The 24,050-nt window shown below is 47.2% G+C and overlaps 1 protein-coding gene across 3 annotated transcripts in view; it reads right to left on the bottom strand.

The window, feature by feature from the left end:
* The window catches only part of Afap1l1 (actin filament associated protein 1 like 1), a 63,985-nt gene that overhangs the window by 20,493 nt on the left and 19,442 nt on the right, over positions 1-24,050 (bottom strand). For 2 of the 3 annotated variants that reach the window (XM_026384375.2, XM_026384376.2), the window contains exons 2-11: positions 17,020-17,148; positions 15,573-15,656; positions 14,783-14,880; positions 13,602-13,710; positions 9,194-9,292; positions 8,396-8,607; positions 6,647-6,826; positions 4,012-4,104; positions 860-953; positions 469-621 (exon numbers count right to left, since the gene is read on the bottom strand). In XM_026384375.2, the coding sequence (XP_026240160.2) occupies positions 469-621; positions 860-953; positions 4,012-4,104; positions 6,647-6,826; positions 8,396-8,607; positions 9,194-9,292; positions 13,602-13,710; positions 14,783-14,880; positions 15,573-15,656; positions 17,020-17,148 (1,251 nt within the window). Of the gene's footprint in view, positions 1-468; positions 622-859; positions 954-4,011; positions 4,105-6,646; positions 6,827-8,395; positions 8,608-9,193; positions 9,293-13,601; positions 13,711-14,782; positions 14,881-15,572; positions 15,657-17,019; positions 17,149-17,717; positions 17,792-24,050 lie in introns of all 3 variants that reach the window. The other variant, XM_077796708.1, reaches the window with a different exon arrangement.

Below are 24,050 nucleotides of genomic sequence, written 5' to 3'. Positions count from 1 at the left end.
GGATTACAGTAAATGGAATGCTGCATTTATATGAAAAAATGTTTTGCCTCCGAAAGCCCTTTTCACTCACATTGAATGCATTTATATTGAAAGGTACTTAAATATTCTAATCCAAATCTCTTTATGAGACTGGTTTTCAACTTACATATCTGGCATGTTATATGCTATGAAATGTTACTCCCCTCTCATTATTCAGAAGGAAACTGAGACCCCAAGATGGGCAGTGATTTGGGCCAAGGTCATAGCGAGTACAGAAATCTGGGGGTCGGTGGATCTTTCCTTTCACTGAGAGGGCCTCACAGGAGCCAAGTGATGGCAGGGCGTGGATGTTGGTGAAGTGGGGTTTAGCCATGCAGAAGACTGGAATTCTCTTCCCTGCCCTGGGAGCCAGGTAGATGAGGCACGGAGGGTCTCCTGGCTTTAGCCCTAGGTGCCTGAATGCCCTTGCTCTCTACATCCTGTACCCACCACAGCAGGGGACCTCCTCCTCTGCAGAGGACGTCTGCAGGTCCTCAGCCAGTGCTTTTTTCTTGGAGAAGCTGATGATGCGGGTGATCTTGCGGCCTGCAGCTCTGCTCATGGAGCCCTTCAGCTCTGCCAGGCTGCTCTTCTTCCCTTTGCCTGTTGCAGCAGAGATGGGTCAGGGGAGGAGAAGGAGCCCCTTGTCCCAGTTCCATCCATCCCTGGCCTTCCCAGCAGCCCTTTCAGCTGGCACACAAGGGACTAGTATGCAGTTCCAGGTATGACAGTCCAGGTCGTTTAACCCAGGTCTCCTGGACCTGCTCTGCCACTGTGTACCCACAGCTAAGGCCCCTCCTAGCTCTGGCAATCTTCAGCCTGAGCCAGCAGAGGCTCCTACCATGTTCATAGGTCTCCCGGCGGCTGAGGGTGGAAGCACTGTCTCCCATGCCTAGGCTGTCGGAGTCTGAGGTCTGCTTTTCTTGGGACAGCCTCTGAGAAGGGACACAGACAGCCTCACGTCAGAGGAGACACTCAGAAGTACCCTTTTATTGGTTTAGTTTCCCCAATTCCCCACACACATGATAATCAGTTTAACGAACACTATAATGTACCTGGTATATCGTGCCAGGTATGGAGAGGACAACAATGACTTACTCATATTGTGTCTTCGTTGTATAGTCTATTAGGGATGAGGCAATTAGTCATCACACATTGACAGCAGTGTCCTAGGAGTTTGCACTGTGTTTGGCAGGTGACAGGGAGCTGGGAGTGAATGTAGTGGTATGCTAATGTAATCCAGTGGTGTTGTGGGGTGGACAAGAGGGGCCAAGACTGAATGCAAAAGAGCCTATGGAGACATGTCACTCCTGGTCAGATGAGACTCCAGAAGGGGGCGAGCCAAGGTGACAGCAGGGATGACAGAAAAGGAATGGGCCAGCAGACATTTTCAAAATAGTTGAGACAGGTCCTTGTGACCCACAGGAGTCCATTATGATCCCAGCTTTGATGGGAGAATGATAAGCGCGTGTGCAGACACACACGTTAGCAAGTTCATTGCCAGCCAACATTATTTTTACTCAAACCAACTCCAGACCAATCATACATTCATTGATTCAGTCATACAAGGTCAAGGTAGCCTGTGAGGTAGAGCAGAGTAGTTAGTCAGATCTTGGAAGAAATTAGGACCCTACTCTCATTTTTTATCTGTGCACATGGGGGAAAATCCTCTCATCTTCCCCAGGTTGGTTTTCTCATCCGAATCACTCCCCGTTCAGAAGGCTGCTGTGAAGCACCAGAGAGATGGCCCAAGGGAAGCTCTGAGGCCAACAGGTTGTATCATTCTTAACACCTGTGTGAAGGGTTATTCTCCTGCTTCAAGAAGCTAAAGTGTGCCAGCCAGGCCTGGGACAGGGTTAAAATGATACCCACCCACTTAAGAAGGCAGAATTACAGAGCTGAGGCCCCTGCCAAGGATCCCCAAGACCAGGCCCAGGGGTGCTTTGTGATAAGCCCCATCCTAGGAAGCAGGGAGGAACTCGAGAGGTCTTGGGCTCTTCTGTTTATGTCCATAGGACTGGAAAAATAATAATTGTCAGAAATGGGGTAGCACTGCCCAAGCCTCTGCTGTAAATTGTAAAACAGAAGCTGTGGCTGTATTTGTTCTGCAGTGGTGTACAGACAACAACACAGAATACCAAGAAATGCTGCGAGCACTTTGGGATTAACTGAGGGATGATGACATTTCAACCCCATGATTCCACGGAGAGGCAGACCCACCAATACCCACATCCTCAGCCCCATTTGTACCCCCAAAACCACCCTAAATATGTTACCCTCCCCCAAAGGCTTGGCTGCAGGAAAACTCAACTATATAAGCTCATCTCTACACATCCTGTTAACTGCACCACAGCATGTACCCACCAGTGCAAGCGCGTGTGCAAGTGCGCGCACATATACACACACTCTTTCTTTCTCACACCATCAACATTGCTTTCCTTTAGGCCCCACTACTGACAAGGCTGAGTGAGGGCAGGGCTGGGCTTCTCCACCAGCACCCTCTACACATGAGAGACCCCGCCCTGCCATAACTGTCACCTGATCCCATGGGAATGCTTCTGCTGTCCCCTCCCTTGACTCTCCCTGCTTCAGTAACATCTTGCCTATACTGTAAGGCTCACCATAAGTGCCATCTTCCCTACTCCTCCTGTCCCTCTAGCCAGTCCCCCTCACTGTCACTATTCAGGGCCACTCCAACAGGGCTGACAGGCTCTCCCCGCCCTCTGAATTCCATGCTTCCTTCTGCTTCAGCCTGTTCCCTCTGCTTGGAATCCCTTTCTCTTGCCCTTTCTTGCTAACTTTTCATCTTCATATGAAAAGTGACTTCCTCAGAGAACCTTCCTGTACCTCTGAGAGAGGAGCAGGCTCCCACCACACACTCCTAGGGAACCTGGTTCTTCCCTTCCTAGAACTTCCTTGGCTTGGCGTTTGTAAGTCTGTGTGATTATTTGATTCAGGGCTCCTTGTTCACTGGCTTAAGTGCTGTGAGAGCAGGGGATGTACCTATTTTTAGGACTATATTTCAGGGTTCCCACAGTACCTAGCATGGGCAGAGCCTTAACAAGTACTTGTCTGGTGGATGGTTGGGATGCTTCACTGAGATGGTAGAGTCCTCTAGTTCTGTTTCTTCTTTCTTGCTTGCTTTCTTCCTTTTTTTCCTCACTAAGGATTGAATTCAGGGCCACTCTTATCACTGAGCTATATTCCCTGCCCTGCCTTTTTACAAATTTTTGAGACAGAGTCTCACCAAGTTTCTGAAGCTAGCCTCAAACTTATGATTCTCCTGCCTCAGACTCCTGAGCTGCAGGGATTACTGGTGTGCACCACCAAATCCGGCTTCTGTTTCTTATTTACTATGTGACATTGGATAAATCTTTCCATGCCCACAGTTTTCTCATCTGAAAATTTACCTACTCCAAAGTTGTTACAGAAATTAGTTTATATATATAAAACATTTGAAACAATGCTATACACAGTTACAGTCTATAAATACTAGCCTTTATTACATTCTTTAAGACCAATCTTTGTGGAGCTTAAATCTTCCTGTAGGCTATGATGTCCTTAAAGGGTTGATCTGAGTCTGAGTTCCTTTGTTACCCATAGTACCTGGCAAAAGGTAGGCACTGGTACATATTTGCCCATGCCCTGACCAGCTGACCAATGACTGCTTCACCCATGTTCCAAGCAGCCATCTTTCTTTTCTGGTGATATAGTCCAACTTATTTTTCATGGTACTATTCAGACGTGACCTTCTCCTATCTAGACAGAGTGACTCACTCCTTCCTGTGTTCATACTGCACCTTGGACAGACACTCATTTAGTAGACATGTACTGAGCACCTACTGCTGTGCCTTCTCTGTGCGGGGCATGCATTGCTTGTTTGGCACCATCAGTGGGATCTGGCTTCACCACCAGCCTGTGATATCCCCTCGGGTGGGGTCCATATTGAGTGCCCACTGCCTGGACAGGAGGACTTAGTAGAGACAGACATACCTTGTCCAGGTCCAGCTTGCACTGGAGCACCGGGGATCTGGGAGCCTCTGTACCCTCGGCTCCCCCAATTGGTCTGCTGACCTCTCGGATGACCTGTGGAGAGGACAACCAGGAAAAGATGGTCACGAAAGGTCTGGAGTGAAAGGATGATTGGGTTTTGTATGATCAGGGCTGTTATACAGAGGGGTGGATGCAGACACTTGCACAAGCATGGGGTATATCAGAGTCTGAAAGGCTTCCTCCTGTATCTGTCCCTTGGACTAAGAGGATACAGGGCTAGAAACCAAGAGGCTTGGTTTCATTGCTCTTTAATTGTGTGTCTTGAAAAAGCTACTTCTGCCAGGCATGGTGGCACATGCAACTTAGGAGGCTGAGGCAGGAGGATGGGGAATTCAAAGCCAGCCTCAGCAACTTGGCGAGGCCCTTAGCAACTCAGTGAGACCCTGTCTCAAAATAAAACATAAAAAGGGTTGGGGATGTGTCTCCATGGTTAAGAGCTCCTGAGTTTAAACCTTGGTAAAAAAAAAAAAAAAAAAAGAAAGAAAAAAGAAAAAGCTACTTCTTTGCTCTGGGCCTCCATTTCCACATCTGTAACATGAGAACACTGGTCCTCTGCTGAGGCTGCAGAGAGTTAGACTGTGGATGTGAGGGGTGATATGAACCAGAAAGGCTTGCAAGGCGAGGGCCTGCTTCTGTGACCAAGGGAGGAGCTGGGGTCATCATCTCTATGTCAGTGATAAGGAAACAGAGTCACTCACTCATTCAAGGTTGTAGCAATAAGCATGTAGATCATAAAGTAATGATAGCCACCATTTGATGCTAACCCATCAGGCATTTTATCTCCACAGCAACCAGTGATCCCCAAGTTGCAGGTTAGGATGATGAGGCTCAGAGAGGTGAAGCCATATGTGGGTAGTGGCAGAGCCAGAAACTAAAAGCAAACAGTATGGCTGCAGGCTCTTAACCTTTAGATAAAATGTTAAGGCAAGCAGGTTCCTCTCCTTTTTTGCAGTACAGAGGATAGAACTCAGGGGCACTCTGCTACTGAGCTACATCTCCAGCCCTTTTTATTTTTTATTTCAAGGCAGGGCCTCACTAAGTTGCCCAGGTTAGCCTTGAACTTTCTGAGGCTGGCCTCTACTTATGATCCTCTTGCTTCAGCCTCTCAAGGATTATGGCTGACAGGAGTCTTGTAGCTCAGTGTCTGGGGCTCCATCTTCTGACCCATCTGGCCCTTGGAGGCAGAGATTTCCCCACCAGGCGGGTTCCCTCACTTCCTTCCCCTCCTGAGACAAAAGCAGTCAGGAGAAGCACCAAACATTCCACGCAAGAGCTGGTTATCACAGGAAGGAAGGGAGGGAGGGAGGTGCTTGGTTTCCTTGTTCCAGCAGGGAGATCAGAGGAGGAGAGAGAGAAAGGTGTCAGAGTGGAGCAGAGGTCTGTGCAGGGGGAGGTCGGCTGGAGACGACTGGGACTGGAGCATCGCCAATATTGCAGCAGTCACTGACAGTTACTGACACCTGCTGTCTGCCAGGTGCTGTGCCGAATGCTCCCTAACATCTTCACAAGAACCATTTTACAGACAAGGAAATCACAGCACAGGGTGGTAAAGTCATTGTAGACAAGGAAACCACGGCACAGGGCAGCAAAGTCATTTGTAGAAGATCACACAGCCAGTGAATGCTGCTTATCCTGGGACTTGAGCCAAGTCTATATGCCACCAAAGTCTTCCTTTGTCATAACCATGTCACTGTGTCTATGCCTTTGGAGTAGATCTACTTCTTTGATTCAAATTATGGCATCAACCACTTGGCAGTGAGATCTTTGGCAAGTCCTAAGTGCCTCCATTTCCTTGTTTGTAAAATAGGAATGATAACAGTCCCATTGTGAGGGTAAATAAGATCATGTATGTGAAGCTCTCAGCACAAGCCATGGAGCAAAGTAAGTGCTCAATATGTGGTGGCTCTCATTGTTCTGTGTGGCCAAAAGATGCAGAAGTGGGGCCACAGGTGCTGGTTACAGGGGTGAATGTTCCCATATAAAATATGTAAGAGTTTTTCCCTCCCTCCCCCCAATCTTTCTTTCAAAATTTTTTTAATTGTGGTTGGACACAATACCTTTATTTTATTTGTTTATTTTTATGTGGTGCTGAGGATCGAACCAGGGGCCTCGCACATGTTAGGCAAGCACTCTACCGCTGAGCCACAACCCCAGCCCTTCCTCCTTCCCTCCCTCCCTGTCTCCCTCCCTTTCTTCCTTCCTTCCTTCTCCCCCCCCCCACCTCGGTTAGTTTGTCTAATGACAAAATCAGCTTCCTTCATATTAAGCTCCCCATTCCAGGAGGTATATGAGTGCAGTTCAGACAAGCTCATAGTAGGGATGTCAGAGGATCCAAATAACTAGAGGGAACTTGGGTCCCCAGCGTGACGTCTGTCTCTTGCAGATATCCAAGATCCATTTCCAAATATAAGCCCCAACTACGTGCCGGGCGCCTGGGCTCAGGCTCTGACCCCTTCTACCCTGAGCAAGGATTGGTTCTTTCAGAGACAGAATCCAGCTCCATCATTGGGGTTCTGGAGAAGAGAGGAAGGAAAGAAGGGCGGCAAGACAGGAGTGGGGTGTGGGCCCCACATACCTTCATCCATTCCTCAGCCTGCTCCCGGCTCTGCAGTGCGAGCACCAAGACCTCAGTGGCCCCCTGGGTGAAGCGCAGCTCATGCCTCTTGTGCCGGCTGTCCTTGGGCACGTAGATGACGCTGCAGGCATCCAGCGCCAACCTCAGATGTGGCTGACGGTCCTTGGAGCTTTTGTAACACTGGACAAGGAGAGAAAGGGTCAGGGCCTTCTAGAGTGGAAGGTAGAGCAGGAAGCTACCCTCATACAAAGGCTTGGAGCACCCAAAGTCTCCAGGGAAGTTTGACTTACCCCATAAAGACCTCCCCACCCAGCCCAACTGTGGGCACTGTGCAAGGACATGGAGATGCCAGCCAGGGATGTCATTGGGCATCTTCAGGCACAACTGTCTATTAAGAAGAGATGGATTGCAGCATAATACCAGGAAGACTATTTGGGTCTTAAGAAGTAGAGAAGAAATGGGCTGGCTTGGGAGGAAGCTACATGAAAGGGCTGTATGGCAGGAATTTGGAAAAGGGTATTCTAGCAGAGGCGGAGGGCTGGCCTTGGGAGGTTGGTAGTTTATCAATAATGATTCTGGCTCCTCCCTTCTTATCATAAGGCCAGCATTACCTTGGTGGGAGAAACTGACAGTGACATTACAGAAAAGGAAGACCACAGTTAATCTTCTAACAGAAGCAAAAGCCCACAACAAAAGACGAACAAATGGAATCTAGATACATTAGAAAAGCACATTACATCAAGACCAAGTGCAGCTTTCCCTGGGAACACAGCATGGTTTCATATTAAAAAATCAACCACAAAATTCATCAAGTAAATAGAAAAAAGGAGAAAAATCACACATATCAATAGAATCAGAAAAAGGCACTTTATATAATTCAGTATCCATTTGTGATATAAACTCTTAGCAAACCAAGAATAGAGGGGAGGGATCTTCCTTAACGTGGTAATAAGGAACATTTACGAAATCCTGCAGGAAAGATAAAATTCAGTCTTAATGGTGAATTACTGGAGCTTCCTCTAGAGGTCTGGATGGAGTTAGGCCCAGCTCCCCCCACTCTGTTTACATCATGCTGGAGGCCCTGGCCTGGCCAGGAGTTGGGAACAGAAAAGGCACAGGCAGTGGAAATAGGTCGCCCTGACCCTTGTACTGGTGCTTGCCTGGGGTGAGCTTTCATTGCCCCAGGGTGACAAAGGGACTTGTTTCACATGCATCTGTGTTAAGCCAGTCTTGTCAGCAGAGTATTTTGGGGAGGAACTATTATTTTTTTTTCCTAAAATTTATGCTCATCCACCCATTTTGGAATTAAAGATGTATTTTCTTTTACAGTGGTGTTCTATAACAACAGGTGCTGCAGGAGATAAGTTTTATGAGACAGAGGTGTGGAAATCAAGGTGGAAATATAGTAGTCATCTCTTGGTCTATGGGATCATGGGTATTTTTTTTTAAAAATTACGTTTCATTGTGTTTTTCTCTAGTTTTATAAATAAACACATTAGCTTGTATACTAAAAAACAACAGATAATGCTTTAAAGTGATAAAAAAAATTCTTCTCTGGCAAAACAAAAACCTTGGTGAGCTTACCTCAGGTCTTTAAGGGGTGTGTGTGTGTGTGTGTGTGTGTGTGTGTGAATTTTGCTTGTGTGGAGAGCCATGATCTCAGAAGCACTGGGCTTTGAGCTGTGCACAAGGCCAGGCCAGTGGTCCTCAGGCAGAAACATGTGAGTCTACCTAAAGAAAGGCACTCACCAAGAGCTGGTCCTCCTTGATGATGGTCAGCTGCTTGGCCCACTGTCCAAAGCGCTTTTTCCGTAGCAGGAAGGCACATATCCTGCAGTCCCTCACCAGGTGCATGGAGGCCTCCTCGGAGGGCCACTGGTGCCTAGGCTGCGGCCCCTTCCCTTCCTCCTCCTCCTCATCATAGGACTCGTAGGAGCTGCTCATGGCGTCCGAGTCATTGTCTGCAGGCACCACAGGAAAGAACCTGTCACTGTGCTGTCCTGGGGAAGCCCCCTGCTCGCCCCGACACCCTGAGACCATAGAGGAAACCCAGGGCATGGTGTTGGTGAGGACTAGAGGCCTGCCTCATGCAGTGCACTGTGTTTTGGATTTACCACTTGCTTTGTGATCTTGGTGACTTCACTTGGGGAGCCACAGTGTCCTCATTTGTATGGGATCTCCATAAATAATAGTACTTATTTCGACCAGCCTCTTGAACACCAAGGCATGGAGAATGTTCAGCCAAGTGTTTGGCACCCAGTAAAAAGCTGTGATTACCCCATCACCTCTGCAGCCTTTGTCTCAGGTGATGCTCACACCAAATCCCCATCATGGATAAGGAAACTAGGCTCCCCTAAGATCAGTTACCAAGAGTCAGGGCAAAGGCAGGATTCTGGGCTCCAGATTCCTATTCCAGTGGCCTTTCCACTGAACCCTGGGGTCACAAGGGCTTTGGAGCATCTGTGGTGACCATGGCTGGGGTGAGAGGTGGGGCACATGAATGCCAGGGGCTGGCTCCTTGTGAGGGTGGAGCTGGTGTGAACTTACAGGAGTTCTTCAGCTCTCCGTTCATCCTGGCTGCAGGGTAGCTGCTGTCTGCATCCTCATAATAGCCATCCACAATCGAGTGGGCTGGGCTGCATCCATCTGTGGGGTTGTCGAAAGAGCTGAGCATGGAGAAACACAGACAGACCCAGGAGTAGACCCAGGGGCACGGCTGGGAAGGCCCTAGATACCTTGCCCCTTGTCAGGAAATACAGAGTGGAGCTCAGGGCAGTCCCACACTGGGTGTGGGGACTTGTCTCTGCATCTTGTCTGCTCTGGTTCCCAACATACCCTGAGTGCCCCTGTCCCACGGAACTGCCCTGCCAGGCCTATGCTCATGCTATTTCCTGTGCCCTCTTCTACCAGAGAACTCCTCACATCCAAGACCCAGTTCCAAGATCTTTCCTCTGACCTTCCCAGTTGGCTTCTCCTCAGTGACCCAGAACATCAGTGTGTGTGAGAGCATTTTGGTGGCAGCTCTGGTCCTTGCACTGTGGGGATTGGTGCACCAGCTGCCAGGGCTTAGATCTGCCTCCATGTTCTGCACAGACCTCCTCTTCTCCCCTCAGACTTGCCATTCACTTCCTAACACATCTGCTCCCTCATCTTGGAAAGGCAATTTTCCTTCAAAACCTCTGGGAATACAAAGGAAGAACTGGACCACAGGAGCAAATAATAATGCTCACACGAGCATTAGAGCAATAGCAACAGCTATTGGAGCTGAATGGTTAGGGCACATCCTCCTTTGGGGCTGGGAGGTGGTACAGAGCAGCGCAGTGGTGAGCAGGGCACCTCAAACTGTTCTGCATCAGAATCACCTAGGGGTTGTTTTCCAGTGCAGATTCTGAGGGTCGCATCCCTAGAGTTTGGGAATCCCTGGAGTGAGTTGGGCTGAGGAATCTGCACTGGAAAAAAATTATTTGATAGGAAAATTCTAAAGATACATAAAATAGAAAATGTATCAAATTCTAATGAATTGGAACAAATTTATTTATAAATTTATTTTTTAAAAATATATGAAGTTGGACTAGGGCTATAGCTCAGTGGCAGAACACTTGCCCAGCATGTGTGAGGCATAGGGTTCGATCCTTAGTACCACATTAAAAAACAAAACAAAAACAAACAAACAAACGAACAAAAAAACCAAATAAAATAAAAGTATGCTGTCCATCTACCACTACAAAAAAAAAAAATATATATATATATATATATATATATATATATATATATATAGAGAGAGAGAGAGAGAGAGAGAGAGAGAGAGAGAGAGAGAGTCATTTTGATGTAAGCAGTCCCTGAGGCTCAGCTGGAAATTCGGTTGGTGAAGGGTTTGGGCTCTGTCAGAATTGAGCTCCAATCCTATCTCTTCCATCTCCTGAGTGAGCCTGGAAAGAGTACAGCCTCCCTGCATTCCGATTCTTCACCCAGGAAGTGAACAGCTCCCCACTGTGGATTAATGATATGATGCACATAAGCTCTGAGCACAGAGCGTGGCACACATTGGGTGCTGACAAATGCTAGCTATCATTATCGTTGTGTCCTCTGATTCTCAATGGGAGGGAGGTTCAGCCCCATTTTACAGATGGGGAAACAAGCCACACATGGCTGGTTGCTAGTGACAGAGCTTGGGTCAGAACTGAGGTTGCCAACTCAGGCGATGGAAGCACAGCCTCTCCTCCAGGAGGTCTTCCTCAGCCCAGTCCCACTCGCTCTCACACACACTGATCTTCAGAGCTCTGCTCTGGGTTCCCAGCCCCTCCTGTCCATCTGTTTCCTGAGGGCAGCAGCACTGATGTTTCCCACAACTGGGACTCCCAGCTCTATCTCCCAAGAGGGGCTCGAGCTGCCTTTCACAGCAGACAATCTGAGGCCTCAGATGCTGACCACACACGGGTGAGGTGGACTGGGGGTGTCAGGGCCAGAGCAGCAGGGGGAGCTGGGAGGGAAAGGTGTGTCAAAGAGGGACAGGATGAAGCACTGCAACACCTGGCAGGGCTGGACGCTGTGTGCCAGAGGAAGGATACTCCCTGATAGGCTTGGCATGAGCTCCCTGGACAAGGTCTCGGCCCTTCCTGAGGCCCTCCCTTCCCAGCTGCTCCCAGGAGGGTGCTTCTCTGCCCTGTCTGAAAGGGAAGTGAGCTTTCTGGGAAGATGTAGGGGTCTCATCTAGCTGAGGTGCTTGACCTGGGATTAGGGCCCAGCAGCACCTCTTCCCCCTCCTTCCTCCCCTGCCCTGGAGTCAATGAGATAGGAAAAAGGTGCCTGTTTTACATCCAAACAGCTGCTTGTAGTAACATGGAACTTGGGACAATCAAGGCTAAAGAGGGCAACAGATCATCTGGTGCAGACCTACTACAGTTACAAGGTAGAAACAACTCAAATGTTCATCAATTGATAAACAGATATGCACAACATGGTGTAGATACACAGAATGTTATTCGGTCATAGAAAAGAACGAAATTCTGGCCTATGCTCCAACACTGATGAACCTTGGAAGCATTATGAGAAGTGAAAGAAGCCAGACAGAAAAGGTCATGTAGTATGTGATTCCATTTATACAACATATTCAGAATAGGCAAATCCACGCTGACAGAAGACTGGAGGTCCGCAGGGGCTGGGTGAAGGGGGCTGGGGATTGACTGGTTAACAGCAGTTTCCTTTGGGATGATGAAAATGTTTGGGAACTGGAGAGTAGTGATGGCTGTACGACACTGAGTGTATCAAATGCCACTGGTTGGACTTTTAAAAAATCGTGAAAATGCTCAACCTTGCATGTAGTTGACCTCAGTAAAAAATAAAATGCCCCATGACAAAAAGCCCAAGCAGTACAAAAGAACATGAGTGGAAGAGTATGTTTCCTTTGTTCAGATTTTTTTTTTTTCCTTTTTGAGACAGGGTCTGGCTATGTTTCCTAGACTGGCCTTAAGCTCCCAGGTTCAAGTGATCCTCCCTCCTCAGCCTCCTGAGTAGCTGGGATTAGGGTGTACACCACTATGCCCAGCTGAAATACATGTTCAAATATATATATATATAATTTATTTATTATTTTTCAGTGCTAGGGTTGGAACCTAGGCCTCAAGCATGCTAGGCAAGTGCTCTACCACTGAATTACATCCCCAACTCTCTCCCCAGATTTCAGATTTCATCTCACTCAGGAAAACCTCATTAATATTTCTTGCGTAGCCTAGAAAAAATTATTAGAATGCATGAATGTGTGTATATTCATTAGAAAAAAAAAGCTAGACTCATATGTTATACACAGTATTTTGTGTTTGATTTTCTTAAATGACTATATCTTGGAATTTGTTTCTGATCAGCACAGGCTTCTTTGATGTATGTATCCATGGTGTTTCTGGATGATGGGGTAGCATCCCACTAACATTATATACAAATTCAGCTCCACGTCATTCAAAAGCATAACATGGTTCTTTGTGTATAATTGTGTACAATGTTTTCAAGAAAGTGATAGCTTCTGATCCTCAAAGGAACACTATCCATTAACTCACTGGGGGGAGATCATGGAAGATCAAGGACTCTTCTTTGTGATAAATTTAAGAGATTTTCAAAGTTGATTTATTCTAGTGTCCTCTATATAATTTTACTGAGCACATCAGCGGTAAAAATATGTAGATGGAATATTTATATATTTATTTATATAAGTTATATGTGTAATAAACTGTTCCAAGTATGTTCTTATTAGAGAATAAATGCTATATTCAGATAGAATTTTTAAAAACATGTGTTGAATTAAATATTAATATAGCTTCTAAGATTTCTGCCAACACCATTGTATGAATCTCTGGGATGTGCACATTAGAGACCTATAAGACCATGTGTCCTACCTTTTTCTTTTTTCTCTTTTCTTTTTTCCAGTGCTGGGAACTGAAGCCAGGCCTTGCACATGGAAGGCAAGCACTCTACCACTGAGCTACACTCCCCACATGCCCTATTTTACCTGTTATTGGCTTGATAACCTAACCCATCATAAGATGTGATTCTACTGAAATATAATTTATTCCCCCCTACTCCATCCCCAGACAGGAGCAGTTGGATTAGCATCAGTTTCAGGGCTCAGAACAGGTTGGTTTATGTTACCTCCTTCCTATGCATGTATGTGAGTATATTTTTGTTTTAGGAGTAGAGGAATAGAGGTCCAGAGAGGAGAAGGGGGTGGTCCAAGGCCACACAGAACTGAGACTAACCCAAGTCCCTGGCCCCTGGTCTGCACCCATCAGTCCACCCAGATTGGCACTGCAGAGGCCAGAAGCTCAGAGCAGCCTCTCCTCAAGAACTGGTGACATGGCTGGGCAGGCACTAGGCCTGGCACTCCAGCTCCTGCAGGACATGGACACACTTAGAATTGGCTTCTCAGGAAGGAGAAGCCCTAACCCCAAAGGGGACCAGAACTTACTGTGGGAGCTGATGTACTCAGGGGACTTGCCTGGTCCCAGAGGAAGGGCCTCCTCATAGTAGTCCTCAGGGGGAGGCTTGTTGGGCAGTGGCGGAGGCAGGTCTGCTGCCTGTGTGGGGACAAGAAGGTGTGTGAGATCAGATGGCTGCGGAGAAGAGAAGAAGGGAGCAGGAGGGAGCGAGGCTGGTGGAGGAGGATGCGGTAGCTCTTAGGAGGTAGGTAGACGCTGAATGGGAAGCCATAATTTTAATATAGTCACAGAGAAGGCAGAACTTAAGAGTGTATTTGTCCTGTGTTTCTCACCCCAAATTTTGAAGCATTAGAGCTTCTCTATAATGGCTGAAAGTTTTGTGGACTGCCAAACCCTGGTAGCTATACTTTTGCTTGAGCACACGCAGAATTACAAAGAACTACCATGATTCCCCAAACTCTGCCACCACATCCACATCCACATAAGAGGAGCAGCAGGGCACATGCGCATGAGGCCTGTTATTTAGTGAACAGCTTAGGCTTTGTGCCAGGGGATTCCCCAGCTCCACAGCTAAGTTCTGTCACTTACTAATTGTGGGACATCAGGCGTATCACTTGCCCTCTCTGAACCTCTGTTTCCTTATCTGTATAAAGGGGGAATAGCAGTTGTATCAAGCTCACTAGTTGCTTTGAGCATGTGAAGGATACACTAAGTTGTCAACAACTGGTACCATCACCATTGATGGTGAGGATAATCCACTATGGAGTTGACAGACAATGCTTGTCTCTAACTCTGTGACCCTCAAGTCTGGGAACCCTAGATCTGGTCCAATCTTTCATCTTGTGGGTGAAACACTCAGGCTCTGAGAAGGGAAATGATTTGCCTAAGGGTACACAGAGACTCCCAACCCCTGGTCCACAGAATTTCCCATCACCTCTGTATGCAATCTGAGGTTGGCGTGGTGATGTGCTTCAGGCCTAAGGGGACAGACTAGCTCACCACATTCTCCCTGCTTAGCAGGATCACGGTGCGCATGCATGCGCTATTGGATGTATGAATGCTTATTTGTGCTATTTCTGCCCTTAACCACCACCTGGGAGAGAGAACAGGGTCTTGCACACAAAGAGGGCCCAACCATCAGCCGGGGGAGAACTTCCCTCATCCTCTCTAGAGGGGCACAGGGCTTGAGGGTGTGGGATCCATGACTCACATTTCTCAGAGATGGGCTGTTGGCTGGCTCAGGGCTGGTTCCTTTGCTGGGCTCCCCATCATCCTCTGGCATGTCCCGAAGGTCACTCAGGTCACAGTCTACAGAGGATCAGGGCATTGGACAAGGGAAAACTAAAGAGGGCTGGATTTGGGGTCTGGAGCTTTCTGAGTGAGGATTGGACTTCACATTGCCTCCACCACCTAGGTGGCTTAATCAATTGCCCTGGGACTCCTCCATGGTAACCTGGTCACCCCATCCCCTGCCTTGTCTGTCAAGAGGACCAAATCACATTCTTTGAAATGGTGCTTTGGAGGTTTCTGACAATTGTGTTACAAAGGCTTGGTGTTCTCTCTAGGTCCATATGCCCCCAGAATTCCTGCATAGACTGTAGCTTTCTCCTTGTGGTGAGCACTGCTCTCTGCCCCCAGGATGGAGTTGGGCTGGCACACAGCCTCCCACACGCTGACCAGCCTGCTCCAAGGCCAGGCTCTGACACAGCTCTCATTTTCTGCTTAGACATTGGACTGCTCAGCCAGGGACCTAGGAGGACATGGCTGGCAGAGGCCGTGGAGGGAGAGAAACCCCTTCTGTGCTGAACTCTTTGACTTATACTTTTCTTCCTACTGTTCCTCAAATCTCAGGAACATTTCTTATAACTGTAAATTCCAATTACATTTTCAGAGCTGGCAGAGCCCAGAAAACCCAAAGTGACTCCATGATGCAATGTTAGAGCCAGGCCCAGCCACCTGGGAGAGACGGTGTCAAAACCAAGGTTGGGAGAAGCACTTACCAAATTCTTCAAAGAGGGACTCCACAAAGCTGGGCCCCGAGTGGAGGTCAGCAGTGTTCACGTATAGGTAGGAGACTTCCTTAGCTGGAAGGGAGGGGAGGACACTGGCAGTGAGGGGGGCAGGGATGAGTCCAACCCGCCCTGGGTGGACTCCTGTTCCACAGGAGCTCAGCACTCACTTTGCAAAGCACGTTCACATCCTGTCATTGTGCTGTTTTTCACACTTTGTTTTCATTTTTACTCTGTCACTGAGGATCTGTCTCTAAGTAAAAAGAGGCCCAGAAACCTAGTACAAATTATGGGGCTATTCTGGGAATGGTCAGGGGACGGGGTCCAGTGAGCACAGTAGGAAAAATGCTGCCCTTTTCTTCCTCCCAAGAGTCCTGTGAGAGTGGCAGGGATTGTCAACTCAGTTTTTTGGGAAACAAGGTTCGGAGTCACTCAGTGGTAACTTCCCACAGCATCCTTCAGATTCCCTGAGCATGGAAGGACACGGGTATAGCCTGGAGTTCAGAGAGATGCATCGTGCCATCAACTGACCTGGAGTGTGGAGGAAAAGATAGAGCCATTGGGCAGAGCGTGTTGCTGGGCAGATAATAATGGGCAGAGATGTGGGCTTACGTGGGCACGAGCAGGGATGCAGCTCATGAGGATGAGTGTGTGCAGGATTGTATGCCTGTGCAGGAGGGTGTGAGGTGCACATGCTTGTGTGTCGGGGGTCTGTCTGGTGTAGCTCAGAGCATTACCTTTGTGTATGTGTGTGTGCTGTGTGCATGCGTGGTATAGGTAGCATGTGTTGTGGGTCATGTGTGGTGCATGGGAGTACATCATGTGTGAGAGTGCTGTGTGAGTCCTGTGAGAGTATCATAGGTCATGTGTGGCAGGTATGTGGGTGCAATGTGTTCTTTTTTAAAAAAATTTTTTAAAGTTTATTTCTTACATACATGACAATAGGTGGAATGCATTACAATCTTTATTATCCATTTACAGCATAATTTTTGGTAACTCTGCATATAAAGTGTGTTCACACCAAATTATGCCATTATACATGAGCTCTCTTATTATTACTATTATTATTTTTTTTGCATTACATTCTTAAAACAGCATACTACAGGGACTCAGCCACATCAATGTTTATAGCAGCACAATTCACAATAGCTAAACTGTGGAGCCAACCTAGATGTCCTTCAGTGGATGAATGCAATGTGTTCTTGAGTGTGAATGTGTGGAGGGCTGGGGATGGAGGAGGACAAAGAACACTGCCAGGACTGAGGTGGAAGAGCAGGCTCTAAGTGGTCAAGAACATTAGACCAGAGCATTATTAGCAGAACCTGTGTGTTGTGAGCGGAACCTGTATGTGCACAGGCCCTGGGGAGTTACTGAAGGTCCTTGAGGAGGGTCAAGGGTGACACAGCTGTCTGTAGGGGAGTGGCTCGTCCGGGCTGACCTGGGAGAGGCTGTAGGCTCTGCAGGATGGAGGCCACGGCCATCTTCTTCTCCAGGGTGCTGTCACTTAGGTACTCATGGTCCAGGAGGCTAAGCAGACCAGTGAGCTCCGGGAGCAGCTGCTCCAGCACTGGGGACAAAAGCCAGGGACAGTCAGAGTTCCGCATGCAGGATCTGGCCCTCCCCACCCGCTGAAGCCCGGGTACACAAGGGAGAGGCAGGGCCCTCACACAGCTGTCCCAGTGCTGGCCACCATCCTCCCTTGGGGGGCTCTGCTCATGAGCCCCATGGCATTCCTCCAGGCCTCCTCACACTGCCTCAGACCTCAGATGACCTTGGCCAGAGGACTGTACATCCCTGGGCTTACCCCAGCCACTCTGAACCCAGGCAGCCCTGGGCAGAGGTGCCCGGGCCTCCCTTTGTCCCAGTCTGCTCTCTGTTTGCGGGTCTAGGGGGGCTCAGTGCAGGGCTCGGCTGGAGCCCCTGGCTATCCAGGATATAGGCAGGAAGGAGCCTTCCTGTCCCATCAGTTCATATGCTTCAATCTCTGGAACCTTCTGTTTCCGGCACTTTGGCCAGAGCCAAACTAAACATTAACCCTTCCTACCCCATGCCCAAAGCTATCATTGCCATTCTTCCCATGCTCAAACCAGCGCTTCTCCAACCTGAATGTGTTTAGGAACCACCTGGGAATCTTACCAAAATGCAAATTCACATATTCAGGAGGTCTGGAGTGGGACCCGGTTGTCTGCATTTCTGACAAGTTCCCAGGTCTGTGACCAAAGTGAGTTGCAAGATGCTAGAGCACAGAATCCTTTAAAGACTGGAACATACTAAGATCATGATGTCATTGATGTCTTCCTGTCCCAAATAGTAACTTGGGACTTGATTTGCGTTAAGGCTAAAGGCCAGCTTCATCACAGTAGTAGTATTGTCCTGCTTTATGTCTTACCACACACTTGTGCATTATGATAAAAGCTAACCTGTGTTGAACAATGCTGAGATCTTTATGCTTATTGTACCTTTTTAATCTCATATCAAGCATTTTCTTGTCTCCATCATATGGAGGATAACACTGAGCCTCAGAAACGTCTCCATGATTGCACAGCGACTAACCCTGGCTGGACGACTTCCCTCACTCTAGTATCTTCACCACAGAACTAACTATATTGCCTTGTGGTATTTTGTGCAAGTTCTGAGGTAGGTCTCAGGCTCACCCTTACTTTTTTAGATGAAGAAACTAAGCCGCCTTAGACCTACCTCAGAACTTGCACAAAGGTGAGTAACTAGCTTAAAGTCACAGAGGCAAGCTGAAGGACCAGGACTTGCACTCTGGCCATGATTCCCACGTGTTTCTCTCCACCCTGCATGCCCTGAGGAAGCAGAAGACTGATATGAACCTGTGGGGTCTGGGACATGTACAAGAGGCTGTCACATCCTGCCTAAGAAAACCAGCCCTGGAGCCAGAGTGCCAAGTTCAAATTCAAATTGCATTTTCCTCAGCTCCGAGACCTTTGACAAGTTACTTCGCCTGCCAGTGACTCAGTTTTCTCCTCTGCGAAGGGAGGCTAACAACAGTACCTGCCTCATTCGGTGGCTGTGAGAATTTCTTCCGCCAAGCTTGTTGTGCCTGGGCCTGCTCAGAGCAGAAGCTCACCACAGTCAGCTGCTCCCTGCCTCTGCAGGCTTCATCTTGCTGACCTGTGCTGCGCAGGCCTCTGAGGGTCTGTCTCTCTCAGCAGGAGCTTAGCTCCAGAAGGTGTGGGCTGGACTATGATACTGCGTCTGCTCAGCACAGGTGCGCCAGGTGTGTTTGACAAGAGAAGGGATGTATAGATGTCCACTCTTGGATTTTCTTTTAAATGGAAATTGTCTGTAGAGATGGTGGCATTATTGGGAAAATGTGACATTGTTGTCTCTCTGCAGCAGTCCAGCTTCTCCTCAAATTAGTGGAACATGAGCTAAAGATGGGATTGGATGGGACAGCTCACTCATGAGTGTTCCCCACTGGTAGGCACTTCCTGCCTCACCCCCAGGCACAGATGTGAACAGCTATTGGGATACACATTTTCCAGGACATGATGCCTGGGCTGAGGAGACCTAAGGGATGTTCCTCAGTTTCAGAGGGGTGGAGCCCAGCTGATTCCCAGGCTGTGCAATTCCTAGAGCCACTGAGTGGTACTGCTGCTGAACCCATAGCTGGGTGAAAGGAGCCTGGAGACCTGCTGTCCCCAGAGTGACAGAGAAGCAAGGGTTCTGGATGGATTGGGGAGGCCAAGAGGGGCTCCTCTTTAAAGCAGGAATTCATTTAAAATAATTTCAACCAAACTTGATTTGGCTGAGAAAGAAAACTTTTCAGATAGAATCATGAACTTCTCTGGCACCCTTAGGGACACACCAAACATCAGTTAATGTAATTTCAAAGCATTTACTGAATGCTAAATATGTGTCGGGGGGCCACTTGGGGGTTAGGAAAAATAAACAAGATATTGTCCCAGTAGGCATCCTCTCTATTCAGTTTCTCTCTCTCTCTCTGCACGCACAGTCACAATTAGTGACTCACAGGGGACGTCCCAGTAAATGCAGTAAGGCAGGCACCAAGGGCAGCGAGCTGTCCAAGGCCTGCGGCTGTGGTTCTCATTTACAAGTTCCCAATCTGCTCTGCTGTCATGTGCCAGAGTCTGAGTTCAGGGTTGCTGGCAATTCGGCTCTACGCCAAGCATTCTGAAACCCTCTGATGTCAGGATTCCTTTATACTTTTAGAAATTATGGAGTACCCCCAAAGAACTTTTCTTTTGGGGGCATTTTATCTGCCAATATTGACTGCATCAACAATGAAACCTGAGACATTCTAGAACCAAAGAACACACTCTTGGAGTGGACACATCTTCCTATGTCCCCTCTGGAAATCTCCACTGCACACTCACAGAGAATGACTGAGGCAGGCGTGTGACATCTTAGTACTATATAAAAGCACTTTTGACCTTGTGGACCCCTTGAAAGCATTTTGGGGATCCCTCAGGTATCCCCTATCCCAACACCTACCTTGAGAACTGCTGTGCTCAGTGAATGAACCCAGATTGCTCAGCTTATTGAGTTTCTTTCTTTCCTTCCTTCTTTTGCATTACTGGGAATTGAACCTAGGGGCACTTCACCACTGAGCTACATCTCCAGCCCTTTTAATTTTTTAAAAAATATATTCTTTTAGTTGTAGATGAACACTATACCTTTTTAAAATTTATTTTTATGTGGTTCTGAGGATTGAACCCAATGCCTCATATTTGCTAGGCAAGAGCTTTACTACTGAGCTACAACTCAAGTCTAGGCCTTGTGATTTTGAAACAGAGTCTTGCTAAGCTGCCCAGGCTGGCCTTGAAGTGGCAATCCTCCTGCCTCAGCCTCCTGACTAGCTGGGTTTACAGGCATGTGCCACCCTGCTTGGCAGCATTTTGGGTTTCTTTAAATCTCTTTTCTTCTCCCTCCCTGTCTTCCTTTTCCTCTCGTTTCTTTCCTTCTGTCTGAGGTTCCAACCCTTTCTTGCTGCTCCTAGCAAGTACCTGCATGTGGCAGTATTCTTGCTTCTAAGTGCTCTGTCTTACTGCTTCCAATACATACAGTAAACTTTGTTACTGTTGCTTCTAATAAGAACAATGCAGTTCCTCGTGAGTTCTCTGTATTTATCATATGAGCTTTAGTATCCAAGCTTCATAACAGCATTTTTTGTTTCCTTCCTGGTCTTTGATGGGATTCTTCACATGAGACCTTGACTTTTAAGTGCTTTTCATTTAACAGAGATGTGATCACTGGAGTCCAAACAGATTGGAAGAGAAGGAAGGGCCTGAGCCAGGGAGAAGCAGAGGAAGAGCGAAAGGCTACCGCCTAGTCCTGGTGTTGGTTTCAACAGCTAAGATCTTAGTTCAGTGCAGCAGAGGCTGGCAGAGGTACTGCTGGGCTTCCTCTCCAAGTCCTCCCCCTGAGGGGTCAGGGTGTGACTTCACCAGGACTCTCAACTCTTTGACTGGGGACCCCTTCACCTGTGGGTGGGCAGTCCTCACCATGGGGTCGACATTTTCTCTCTCTCTCTCTCTCTCTCTCTCTCTTTTTTTTTTTTTTGTACCAGGGATTGAACCTAGGGTTGCTTAATCACAGAGCCACATCCCCAGCCCTTTTCATACTTTATTAGAGACAGGATCTGTCTGAGTTGCTGAGGCTGGGTTTGAATTCGCAATCCTCCTGCCTCAGCCTCCAAGTCCAGCCTGACATTCCTTCTCTCTGGCTCTCTTCCTAATGAGCCTATTTGAATATCATAGCCCTGACTGTGAGGACCTCACGGAAGAAAAACAGGTTATTCAAAGAGAATACCAGACATAACAGGGGGATCTCACTCTATAGAAACTTCTGTATATCATGGATACCAGAAACCTTCAGCCAGCACCAGGCTTTTCTAGAACAGTGCAGAACTCACCCCAAGACAGCCTTCAAGTGCAGCAAATATAGAAGCGCTTTCAATGAGAGCTTTGTTTTTAGTACTGGAGAATCCAACCACAGGGATTTAATCCATCAGAGAATTTAATTTGAGAGAAGTCATATGGGTATAATGCAAATGAAAAATAATTCTGGCCAGGGCTCACACATACCACTAGGATAGCTGCCTGGAATTTCAGAAAGACTGAGTTTTCTAGGGGTTGTTGGTAACATCAGTTCCTGAACCTCCTATCCAGAGAGTGACCTGGTAGACTTAGGATCTGGAATCTACATTTTAATAAGCACTCCACCCAGGTGATTCCATTGTAAGCAGTTCAAATTTCAAACTTTGCAAAATACTCCACCAAACGTCCTACAGGGAGCATGTATGAAATTCAGGAATATGGTGAAAACCCATACTCCTTAAAAAAAAAATCACTGGACTGACCCTTTTGAGATAACTGAGAATAGAGGGAATAAGAGCCCCAAGAGAAGATGGTAAATGGCTGGAATATGGAGTATTACTTTGATTAGGCACAGTTGTATGACTTTGGGGACAGATTCATGATGAATGAGTACTAGGATTTCCTTTTTTGGGTGCCAGGGATCGAACACAGGGTCTCATGCATACAGAGCAAGTACTCTACCTTGAGGTTATATCCCTACCCTAGTATTGGGATTCTTATACTGCCATTTCTGAGCTGAAGAGAGCTCTGGTTTTGTCTTATGTAAAATGAGAATAGTGGGATCCCAGCCTCAAGGGCAGGGAGGCCGAAGGTCACGCCTCTAGGCCCTTAGCATAACACTACATCTGGTACAAATACGCACTAAATGACAGCCATATTGCTTATTGTTGTTGTCACTTGCTACTTCCTGACACTTCCCAGAACCATGCAGATTCCAAAGTACTGATCAGATAGTATTTGGTGACAGATAGTGATTGCTGTAATAAGCTCAGTGAGGACAGAGCCTGAATCTTGATCAGCACTTGGTAGATGCCCAGTGAACACTAATTTAATAGATATAATATTTTGATGACCTAGTATAATCTTCATTTATTTATTTATTTATTGGTATCAGGGATTGAACTTAGGGGCACTTGACCACTGAGCCATATCCCCAGTCCTTTTTCTTTTTTTTGTATTTTATTTAGGAACAGGGTCTCACTAAGTTGCTGAAGTTCTTGCTTTAGCTGAGGCTAGATTTGAACTTGAGATCCTCCTATCTCAGCCTCCTGAGCCGCTGAGATTATGGTGTGCACCACTGTGCTGGCTAATCCACTCATTTTAAAGATGTTACCAGTGAGGACCAAAGAAAGAGGTTACCTGACTTGACTGTGATCACATGACCACTCGAGAAAATAGTATCTAGTGCTAAATTCACACAAAACTTGATGCTCGAGTCATTGGAAGAGTGGCTAAGAACACAGGCCATGGACAATCAGGCTCCCCTCCCAGCTTGCGTCATTTTTCAGCTGTGGGCCTCTGAGGAAATTTCTTAATTTTCCTAAGCTTCCAATTGATGTGCAGACAGTGGACATAATGACAGTAGCTGCTTCACAAGCTCATGGTGAAGATGAAATATGTGTTGTGCAAGGAGCTCATCACACTGCACAGCTGCTCTCTTCATTCCTATGTGACCTCCAGAGTGCAGTTTCAGGTGCCCTGGTATGTACAGGTGGGGGATAGGCCAAGAGGACATCATGGATTGTACCAAATCTCCCCACCTGGATTGCCCATGGCTTTGGGCCCAAGGCAGAGCTCAGAATGGTTGTAGCAGGAGGCAGTGGCTCCCCTTTCCTCAGGGTGTCCCATTTCAAGGATCCTTCCAGGCCAGGTGAGGGGCAACATTCTTTAGTTGGAGGGGCAGATAGACAACCCAGAACTGTGCCCTTACCATCCCCAGACAGGAAGACCTCATTCACCAGTTCCTAACCTGCCCTCTCTCATCTTTACTACTGGTCCAGGTCTTTTGTCCTATCTGGGGGCAGAGAGGGGGCATCAGGACATGCTGGTCTTTATGTCTAAAGTTGATTTAGAACCATAAGCAAATTTCATTCTTCTTATTTGGTTTAAGTTAATATTGGAGTGGTATGGTGAATTCCAGGGATTAAAACAACAACAAGAAGGAAGAAATGAACTCATTATTGTTCATAAATTTTCAATATTTAAAGTGGGTCAGGCACAGAAACGCAAGATAGGGGATAGCCTCATTCTCTAGGCTGCAAAAACATTTCTCAAATATGATTATAACCTATTTAAAAATACATCTAAGATCAAACTAAGGAATGCTTATTGTTTTGGTGAGTACTGGACTAAAACTAAGATCAAATTTCTCTCTGCTCCTCCATCCTCCCGAACACAATAAAATAAAAACAGGATGTTATGAAGAAGCCCTAAGCAACTTAGCAAGACCTGTCTCAAAATAAAAAATAAAAAAACCAGGCTGGGGATGTGGCTGAGTGGGTTCAATCCTTAGTATCAAAAAAAAAAAAAAAAAAAAAAAAAAAAGATGTTATACAGCAGAAATTTAGCCCCAAGCTGAAAGTGCTGTCTCTGGCTCCCAGGA

Source organism: Urocitellus parryii, chromosome 1 (assembly GCF_045843805.1).
Source record: "Urocitellus parryii isolate mUroPar1 chromosome 1, mUroPar1.hap1, whole genome shotgun sequence".
NCBI classification, from domain to species: Eukaryota; Metazoa; Chordata; class Mammalia; order Rodentia; family Sciuridae; genus Urocitellus; species Urocitellus parryii.
Note: the sequence above shows the minus strand (reverse complement) of the source record. Positions and strands in the feature narration are given on the sequence as shown.